The sequence below is a fragment of the Festucalex cinctus genome, chromosome 14 (genome assembly GCF_051991245.1).
Source record: "Festucalex cinctus isolate MCC-2025b chromosome 14, RoL_Fcin_1.0, whole genome shotgun sequence".
Taxonomy (NCBI): Eukaryota; Metazoa; Chordata; class Actinopteri; order Syngnathiformes; family Syngnathidae; genus Festucalex; species Festucalex cinctus.
In genome coordinates, this window is record NC_135424.1 from 12,586,897 (window position 1) to 12,597,500 (window position 10,604).

At 39.4% G+C, this 10,604-nt stretch overlaps 1 protein-coding gene across 1 annotated transcript; it reads left to right on the top strand.

Moving 5' to 3' along the window:
* The first annotated feature begins 275 nt into the window (after positions 1 to 275).
* pdlim1 (PDZ and LIM domain 1 (elfin)) lies at positions 276 to 6,504 on the top strand. The gene is made up of 7 exons (XM_077496428.1): positions 276 to 497; positions 1,445 to 1,596; positions 2,797 to 2,881; positions 3,454 to 3,638; positions 3,834 to 3,979; positions 5,012 to 5,129; positions 5,566 to 6,504. The coding sequence occupies exons 1-7, from the start codon at positions 405 to 407 to the stop codon at positions 5,750 to 5,752; spliced, it is 966 nt and encodes a 321-aa protein (XP_077352554.1). The 5' UTR covers positions 276 to 404; the 3' UTR covers positions 5,753 to 6,504.
* The last annotated feature ends 4,100 nt before the right edge of the window (positions 6,505 to 10,604 follow it).

Sequence of the window (10,604 nt, forward strand, 5' to 3'; positions counted from 1 at the left end):
GGCAACCCACAGGCCAGTCAAGCCTGCTTCAAATGTGTCTGAGATCGTTTAACGTGCAGAGGGGTTGCTCTTGAGTGTTTTCAGTTCAAGTAGTTTAGGCAAGGACCGCGCGCCTTCTTATGCAGGTTTAGGATTTCAATTAATTTAATTTACCTAGGAGGGGGAAAGTAAACGAATTAAAAATAATAAGTAAAGGTAAAGAAAAGGAGTTCTAGATTGGAGCCATACGTCTTTTTATGATAGACGATCGTCGAATCCTCCCTGAGCGGCTTCCCGAGCCTCGTCTTCTTCCGAACCTGAGGGCCCGCCCCCCTGGCCATTGATGATCACCTCGCAGGTCATTTGCGCAATCTAGCAGACCGAGTGACAGCTGCTTTAACCGCATCGCCAGTCGTTTGTTCGTTATGCCTCTCCGGGTCGTGTTGCAGGGTTCTGGACCCTGGGGATTCAGGCTGGTCGGAGGAAAAGACTTCGAGCAGCCGCTGACTATATCCCGGGTAAGTTTGCTTCATTTACTGCTGGTTACAAGTTACGTGAAGAAGCACACCTGGGCTTGTGGACTGGAAAGCAATTAAAGAACTTGCTGAACTAGTTAACAGACAATCAGCTACCTTTGTTACCTTTCTTGAAAATGTTGGATGAAGTGTGCGTTTTATTTTCTCACATTTAGCTTCTAGCTATAGCTCTGCATAATGTTTCATAATGAAATGAACGATTTTGCTTGGAGTTCTAATGTTTTTTTGTTTGTTTGTTTGTTTGTTTGTTTAAAAACTTAGTTGCGGGGTTTTGTCTACTTGTTTATAGCTGTAAATCTGAGAGTATGAGTAAAATGGTGGCCCAAATAGATTTCGTATGCTTTAATTAACTCAGTTGAATGATTCGGAAACAGTTTTTTCCAAGGGTCCATGAACGCCTCTTAAGTGCTAGCTTGCTAATACTGGGACCTTTTTCCTCCTGTAATAAACAAAATATTAGAACCTGTTCACAAAGGTATTCAGTAACCTTATCCCTAAAAAGTAAAACTGCAATAATGAACATACTTTTAAAATATTTTACTGCCAATTAAAACAAAGCATTATTTATTATCTATTTAAATGTTTGATTTTATTAAGCATCTGTGCTTAATAATGAATATGAATGTTTTCACTGGCTCTGTTGATTTTAGTAGAGTTGCGGCTGCTATTTTTGTCTCAGTGCTCTGTCCTCCCCACCCATTAAACATGATTACGAATTCCTGAGCTGTGCCAGAGTTTCTTGTCTTTATTTTCAATAGTGCCCCCCCCCCCCCCCCCCCAGGCAATACTGCCTGTGTGTGTACTGTAAACAATAACACACATTCAGGTGAATATGTGAAGGTCAGTTATCTTGAGTAGCAGCAATTTGTGTGAAAGCCTGCGTTGATATTGGAGATTTGTTTAAAAAATAATTGTTCATTACTTGTCAGGTGACGCCTGGAAGCAAAGCAGCGGAGGCCAACCTCTGCATTGGCGACGTGATCTTAGCTATTGATGGTGAAGCCACGGACAACATGACTCACTTGGACGCACAGAACAAAATTAAGGGGTGCATTGAGGAGATGGCACTTTCTATAGACAGGTAAGATATCACAGGGACAGCTCACCTCCATTCCAGGTGTTACGGTGATGACACAATTGTGCTTTGTTTAATCATCTCCTATTAAGGTTTTATGATCTAGACCCACCTGCAATAGATGAGAATCTGCGTTATCGAGTTCGTTTTTTTTTTTTAGTTAGTTGCATCCGTTCCTTTTCACTTGTCACTCCCAGGTGGCATTTTCTGTAAAACCGACACATGATGAATTTAGTATGGATTACAGGAAGATGAATTCAGTTAAATTCATCAGTGAGAATGAGACTTAAAACATACTTTTTCTTCCAAACAGAGGTACGTAGACTAACATTAAGCATAAATGTCCTTAATGTTTGAAAGATAAGCTATAAATTATTATTTCAGAGTAATAAAATGAAGCAATGTTTTTGTAGTAATCATTTATTTCATTATTTAGCAGGTTAAAGTTGCTGCATCTAATTGCCAACTGTTCCTTTGTTTTGTCATTGAGGCTGCATCGTTCTGTTTTTACAATTTTAGTGATCTGTTTTATCTAAGTAGGTATTTAGTGTTGAAATAATAAAAAAAACAAAACAATAATTGACTATAGTGAGGAGTAAGCGGACCATTGACTATATTAGGTATTGTGTACATGAAGTCCGTATAATATTTGTATATAATTCATGTTGTAAATATGTTTATACACTGTAAAGCTTCATTGTTAAATACACTTTAATTTTGCGTCCTGATTTTTTTTTTAATGGAATTTAAATTCTACTTCCTGCTATTTGAATTTTTGCTTTTAACTAATTAGAAACCTTCCAACAAATGCAGAGTAGCAACACATACAAACAGTAAAGAACAGTACACATGGGTATATTATTGCTGCTTTGTGGTCAAGACTATCAACGAAGATTAGTTGTGGACCTTCTCTGCCTCTTCACCTTAATTACACTGCAACTCTTCCAGTAATCCTAAATGCTGCTTGTGATGTGCTCAGGTTCTACACTTAAACCCATTCTAAGCCCATTCAAAAAATGCTTAAAACACATGAAAACAAGTTTGGTCAGTGCCTGACAGTTAGGTCTAATTTAAAATAAAAAAAATATTCAAATAATATTATTCAAATTAAGTTCAGGAAATATTTTGCTGTGTCAATAACACTGACAGACTTGGAATCAATGTGGCGACTAATGTAAGTAACTATGATCCTTGTTTTGGTTTCAGATCAGAAAATAAGTTGTGGTCTCCGCTGTCATCAGAAGAAGGCAAATCGCATCCCTACAAGATGAATCTTGCATCAGAGCCGCGGGTATGCGTCTGCACACTCAACATCTAAGCTGGAAGCTCAATGACTTGCTCTCCTCTGTCATTTAGAGTGATATCATCGTATTCAACTTACCGCCAGTCGTACCGTTTTTTTGCTAGCCTTGAACTTTTTCCTCGGCGCGCCCTTCCAGCCAACGATGAAGTCATTGTTTACTTCCCAACAGGAGGTTTCCTAGACGACAGTAGTTTATCTGCCAGGCTGTGACGCAAGACTCGGTTCCTGCCTGCTGAGTGGAGAGCAAAGGCCAGTGGGTTGTGTCGCAGGCTGCGTGTCGTGTCGTCCACTCTTTAGTTGCTGTGCAGTTTGGTCACAAACACGCGTGTTGAATGCCTGTATGAAACTTGTCACTTGGATGCCTCGTCACTCGTATTTGTCCAAGTGATTGTGTCGTGACCTGCTTGATTTGTGACTCAGTTTGCTGTCAGTTTGTTTGTTATGTAATTTCCCTATGGGATGCTTGAAACATGAGCACATTGCTGACTGTGACTGGAAAAAAAACGAGTCACTTCTCTCGGTCAGTTTCATACAAAGATGTGACATTAACTGTTTGGCAGGAAGTGAAACAGATAAGCTCCGCCCACAACAGGAGTGCTCTGCCGTTCTCCGGTTTTGGTTCCAAGGTCGTGACCAACCAATACAACAACCCAGCTGGCCTCTACTCGTCAGAGAATATCAAGAACTTCAACACGGCTGTGGACGAAGTCAAAACGTCGACGACCGCCAACGAGCCCGACAACGTGTAAGAAGCAACTCGAGTGAAAGTAGACAAGCAGAATATTTTCCGGTGTACTGACTTTGATGTTGCTGGCCCGGTTTGGCGTAATGCTTCATGTGACGCAATGTTGTGTCAACACATGGAAAGATCATGTGTATTATTATTTTTTTTGTTGGTGGTTCATACAAACGTATGCATGTGTTGACATCTGCCTTGTAGACCTGCAGATCCGTCAAAGTCCACCAAGCGACCACCTATAGCGGCAGATTCAGAGGTGTACAAAATGCTGCAAGAGAACCAGGAGTCTGACGAGCCCCCCCGACAGTCTGCGTCCTTCAAGGTGCTGCAGGAGATTCTTGAGACGGGTACTGCTTAAATTTTGTGTTAATCCGTTTTGAAGAGAAAATGTTAACAGGCTTAATGCTACGTCAGGTGTCTGCAACCTGCGGCTCCTTAGTCACACTCCTGTGCCGCCCAACCCCCATGATCGCTAAAAACATAGCAGGAAAATTATATATATATATTTTTTCCAACATAGTAATGTTAAAACTAAAAAGGTAGAAAAGTAAACATTCAAAAAGTAACCATAAAATGTACAAAATACAAAATGAAAGGAAGAATGATCATAAAATATCTTTACAATTGTCAAAAATGTCATTCATTTTTAAGACAGAAAAGAAAACATTTAAAAAAATAAAAAATAAAAAGTTTATAGGGATTATAAAATGTCCAAAAACAAAAGAATCCCGAAAATGACCATATTATGTACAAAATTTCCCAAAGAAGTCGTAAAATGTATTTTAAAAAAAGGCAGAAAAGAAACTTTTATAAAGTAACTAAATTGTCCAAAAGAAATCCCAAAAATTACCGTACTATAAATGTCCACAAAATTGCCCAAAATGTCAGAAAATTGATAGCAAAAGGGCAGGAACAAATAAAATGTCCCAAAAAAGAGGAGAGGCAGAAAATGACCATAATGTGTTCCGAAAATTACCAAAAATGTCAGACATTTGATAGAAAGACAGAAGTCTAAAAATTTATGAAAAATTTTGTCTGAAAATTACGCACTCCAAAAAAAAAAAAAAAAACCCGCATTGGATATTTTATATTTTTGATGTGATGGCGCAGCTCAAATTAGCTCTTGGGCTCTCAGTACCTACACGAACACACTTTTGTTTATCATAATGTTCAAAGATTTTCTGGTTCCAGACATATGTTTTTGTTCTTTATTTGGCTTCAAAAGGCTCTTTTGACAGTAAAAGTTGCCGACCCCTGTTGAAGGTCATATTTTCCAGTGAACGTATTCGGGGCCACCCAATGACATGTAATGAGGAGCTGAGGTCACAATTTAAAGTAACACTTAAGGTGGTGTTTTTGTGTTCATATCATGTTTGTAGGTAGTTCTGACAAACCGTCAGGGTTCAGGAGTGTGAAAGCACCAACAACAAAGATTGGTTCTTCCGTTGGAAATGCTGTGAAGCTTCCCATCTGTGATAAATGTGGATCAGGGGTTGTGTAAGTATTTCAGCCTTTTAAGTTTTGTGGCATTATTTCGTTTGAGAGCTTGCAGACTAATGTCTTCTACTGTGGCGCCATCTTGTGGCCATCACAGCCATGCTAGTTGTCACTAGTGCCGTATCTTGCAATACTTAATTTGCAATTCAGAAAATCCAGCAGGTGATGTCATCTTCAGTTAACAGCAAGTGGAAAATGTGTTTTTAAATGTATTAATTGTACATGAAAAATAATTAAGTTATCTAATTAATTGTGGACAAAATATTCACTTTTTACTGCAGAAAATGGCTCTAAATGGCAGAACTTGGTCAAGCAGCAGCAAACAAGTGCTTAAGTTTAGTTTTTACTATAGTTCATTTCCAATGTTAATACCAAAAAGAAAGTGAGCTTAGTCCATCTTGAAGTGGAAGTTAAATGGTTGACTTTTGTGACTCAGGGGGATGATGGTGAAACTCCGCGACAAGTTCCGCCACCCCGAGTGCTACACCTGCACAGACTGCGACGTCAACTTGAAACAGAAAGGACATTTCTTTGTGGAGGACCAGATTTACTGCGAGAAGCACGCGCGCGAGCGGATGACCCCGCCCGAGGGCTACGACGTGGTCACGGTCTTCCCCAAGTAGACGGACGGATCAAGGACTTCAGTTCAGCCTCTGACTGCACGCTAGTTTAAAGACACTTCAAGGCATTTAGCTTCGACTTAGACACTTCTTCTTGTGCACACACTGGAAGGGTGACAGTTGATTTGCACAAAAGAACTTTGGCATACATATTGCTTCATATTTAGATTACAGTTAATTCCTGTTTTGCCACTGATTTGAGTGATAATTAGTGCGGTATTCACAGGAAAAGAACCACTGTCTTTAGATGATTGTTGATGTTTTTTTAAGTGGAAGTCAACCCACAAAAAATTATTGACAATAATTCTGTGCAGCCCCACGAGTCTAAATACAATATTCTGGTTAATATTGCGTTAGTGGAATAAGAGTTGAGCGGCAAAATCCAGCAGGTTTTATCAATATCAGAAGGCACCATTTTGCCACTTGCTGGCGTGTGAAAATGACATCACAGTTGCTCACTGTGATGTCATCTTCAGTCGACAACAAGTGTCAAAATGGCTGGATTTTGCTTCATAACTCGTATTCCACAAATGTAATGTTAATCAGAATGTCATGTTTAGACTAATGAGGTCGCATACAACACATTACTGTCAAGAAATGTTCAAGGTTGACTTCCTCTTTATCCCTGGGAACAAGGAACTCATGCGCAACAACACAAAGTGCATAATTGTTGTATCGTTTTTATTGAATAGAACTATTTTACAAAAATATGTCAAACATTTTAATATCAATGCCAAATAAATATTTTAGTTTAAGTCATTGCCTTGAATTTATTGATTAAACTAGTAAGTGCTACAAGTTCAACAAGACCAAATATAACTGGAAAATTAAGCGCATAAACAAAAAAAGTCACCCATATTACACAAATAACTGCTTCAAAAAATGTTTTGCGCCAGTAACTTGTTGAACGTGATCGTAAAAATGTGAGCATTGAAATGTTAATATTGCCACTCATGCCTGAGCTCTGTCTCACTATAGAATAGCTTCTTGGCATAAAAGCTTGCTGGGGCACAACAATTCCGATCAGATTGTTCCGAGTGAGCTTCGGCCCGGCTGGCGACAACAGGCAGCTTGTCTGCAACGTGTTGCTCTATACGCAGAGTCTCAGTCAGGGCCCAGATGTAGTTGTGGGCGAACCGCAGCGTTTCAATCTTGGTCATTTTGGCGTCCTCGGGCAGAGCTGGCAAGATGTTCCTGAGCGCGTTCAGAGCAGAGTTGAGGTTGTGCATCCGGTGACGCTCTCTGTCGTTGGCCTTCACTCGGCGTCTGCCCCGCAATGCGGAATACGCGCATTTGGTTTGGCGCGTTTCGTTTTGACGCACGTCGTGTTCGCTGCGGTCTTTGGCGTTGTGGCCATTTGGGAAAGTGTGCGTCACGGCGCTGCTGGATGACGTCACGTCACTTAGCGCATAGTGCTGGTTGGGAAACATTCTATATTCCGTTGGGCCTGCAGAATGTAACAATACATTCAATATTGTATTGTGTAAGTTGAAACATTTTGATAATACCTTCCCACTCGTTTTGATATAGCATTATAATGGTGCACCAGCACTAAATCTTATAGCCTAAATAATGTTCAGTGACGTACACAAAATTGTGGATTCAGTTAACGTAAACTGCGTCATACTGGAAACTATACAAACAAACTAATAAAAATTAAAATAATACATTTTTGTTGAACCCTTCTATCATAAAAGATCCACGTACACGTAGTAGAAAAGACATTTTCACGTACCTGGCTGCGGCAACGGGAGGCAGCAGATTGCGTGCTGGATGCGCGCATCCCTGTCATTTTATAAGGCCTTTATCTTATCTTCTTTTTTTTGTGCGCCTGAATCAACAGCATGTGTCAGATGGCCAATCAGCTTCCAGGCAGCAATCTTGCACGCTCTCCCCCTCTCATCAGTCTCATTACTGTATCTCTTTGTGTGCTCTGCGGTTTTGACTCGGGAAGAGCAACACGTGAATAGAAAAAAAAATGTATTGTGATTTAAGTGAAATGAAACGAATATACTTTCTGAGAGTTTCTTTTAATCTTGCTAAACTTTGGTTTGATTTCGCTGTGTTTATCGGATCATTTTGTCCCTGCCTGATAGCATATAGTCGCATTTTTAAAGTTTTTTTTATTATTGTTATTAAAAAATACGAAATAGATTATACTTGTGCGTTGTGCGTCATCTGAGACTGGCATTAACTTTTTTAAATTACATAATTTGTCACTGTACAACATTTTTTTAATGTTGTAATACAGCAAGTGTTGCTCAAATTGCCCCTTCTAAAAATAGCTGAACCACAATTTATGGTTTTATATTCATTCGTCATCAGGTTTGGCATTTGCTTAACGTGTGATAGCGTATTTTACGCATGGCTGGAACAGTTACCAGTCAAGACAGAAATAGATTAAATGTAGTCCTAAAAAATGGAAATATAGTCGAATATTCACAAATAACGTGAAATGTTTTGAAAATAAATTATATGCTCATTAAAATGCGCATTTTGGATGGTTACGGTGTACGCTCAAAATGACGTATAAGACAACAAATCTCAGCAACTTTTGTTCTTTTCCTTGAGACTTAAATCAATTCGAATTTTACAATCAATGCATATTTGAATTGAAACTATGATCTTTCCATAAATGTTCCAGCAAGAATCACCTTCATTTCGTTGGGGCGCAACTATTGCGAATTGGACAAATTAAGGCTGTTACGCATGGGGCCAATTAACCAAAAAGACCGCTTTGAAATGTGAACTTTGTTCTTCTGTTATAGTAAACCGACAAAGGGTGTTTCTGTGTGGCACAACCAAACTCGATTACGACAATAATGCGAGCCTATATTGCTGCGCAAAAAAAAAAAAAAAAAAAAGTCACAACTTCAAGCCAAACGGTGCAAATGCTAAATTGTCCATTAATCTTAAATCCTTAATTTACTTTGGTTGTTGGGGGAGGAGGGGGTGGAGGGGGGCGGTCTTTTACTGAAGCTCAAACATAATTTCCAGTTTAAGGATAAAAACCTGCTTAACTTTCTGTCCAAATATATATTTTGGGAACAATCTGATCCCCATATGCTTTCAATAAAGTGGATAAATACACAGGCGAGATATGGATGCCGTCTTACTATTATAAAAGGCACGAAAAAGTCCAAGGTAGACGAAATAGCCCCACTTTACAAATAATCAACGATGTCTTATCCATATTGGGATATGACGGACAGGTGCACGTTGTTTTAAAGCAGTCAAGTCACTGCTTGTTTTTTTTTTTTTGTTTTATCAGTGTTGTATTATCCTGCTTGTTATGCAAAGTGTGGGCAAACACAAGGACCCATATAAGCAGATATGACAGCAGAGTTGGTAGGAGAAGTAATTTAACAATATTTAACAATACAAATGACCAAACTCCAGAGCAGGTGATACCTGCACGATGCGCCCGGTTTACTCCCCGACTACTTCACGCTCTCCTTTGCTTATTTATTATAGCAAATCTATTTATTATTTTAGCAAACAGAGGTACCAGGTGGGCCTTTATTTTCGTCTTCAGCTTTTTTGTTTGAAGGACGTTTTGAGAAGGCCAATCCAAGTCCAACAACTCGCTGACCAGATTGTTATCAGGGACGCCATTCAATGCGCCCCCCCCCCCCCTCCCGCTCCTTCTGCCAAAGAGCTGCCGGGCGAGAGAAAGGGAAAAGGAAACTTCTTCAAGAAAGGGAAAACATCTTAAAAACATTTAATTGCAACCCGGATGCCATATGTACAGCTCTTGTGAAACCCTTCAACAATGTGACCGTCTTTTAGAAAGTATGGAGTGCGCCTTTGGAGACGTGTGCGCTTTTGGAGAGGTGCGCGCGTCGTGACCGGAATGACCCTGAAAACACTTTACACAAAAACGAATTCACTTTTAATGTGCTTTGGAGTTTCCTTTCACAAGCAATTCATTGTACATCTCACCTCAGCTTTTGAAGCCAGTGTACACCAATTACAGTGGAATAGCGGTCCTCTGGAGGCGTTTTGTCTTCATTTCGTTCAAGCTTAAGGACACGCGAGGCACAAAGATTCTCTTTGCTCTGGTTGCGTCTTGACCATTTTATGATTTTGATAGATTTGGGTCGTGCATAAAGGACCAAATGTGCTGTTCACATCATTAAAGCTCGAAAAAGACATATACCACCTTTCACAAACGTGCTCTTATAATGCAAATGTTCACTGTAAGAACCATATTGTTATGAATTTCTGACAGTTTAAATGTAAAACTAAATGTATTATTATCTTCTTTTTTTTTTTTAAAGGATTTTTGATGCAGCTCATTTACTAAAAGATAAACTGTAAAAGAACGTCTAAAATTAATTCATCAAAAACAACCACTAATGTAATGTAACCATTTTGTTTTAGATTACTTTGCTATAAAATGTTGCTACTGTCTTCACTGATTCACTTCCATCCATCCATTTATTATTATATACTGTACTTCTTGTCCTCATTTTGGGGTCACAGGTGAGCTGGAGGGGAGCCATTTTGGTGCCCTAAACATGAATGCTTTGTGGTGCTCCAAACACCCCCTGACAGAAATGAACAATATCTGAATATTTGTCTGTTTTGCTTTATTTTGCAGTGTAACTTGTCAATATTAAAGATGGAGTCGTTTCTGTTTGTAAACAATTCAAAATGGACTCATCCCATAGCTCAACCCATACTGTCTCAACGGTCACTCCCCCCCCAACTCTGAGATTGGCTGAAGAGGTAAACATTGACTTTTCGACTAGAAAAATCTCTTTTGGCAAAGCACAACGGCACAAAATGGCACAGGATGGGGAGCTGGTGGTTGAGGAAAAAAATCACCACCGCACATTAACAGAAGCCCTGA

Excerpts from the sequence above, each read along its gene's own strand:
- pdlim1 (XM_077496428.1), top strand. The coding sequence starts at position 405 with ATGCCTCTCCGGGTCGTGTTGCAGGGTTCTGGACCCTGGGGATTCAGG. Across the intron at positions 3,639-3,833 it reads GCCAACGAGCCCGACAACGT|ACCTGCAGATCCGTCAAAGT; the intron begins GTAAGAAGCAAC and ends TCTGCCTTGTAG. Across the intron at positions 5,130-5,565 it reads AAATGTGGATCAGGGGTTGT|GGGGATGATGGTGAAACTCC; the intron begins GTAAGTATTTCA and ends TTTGTGACTCAG.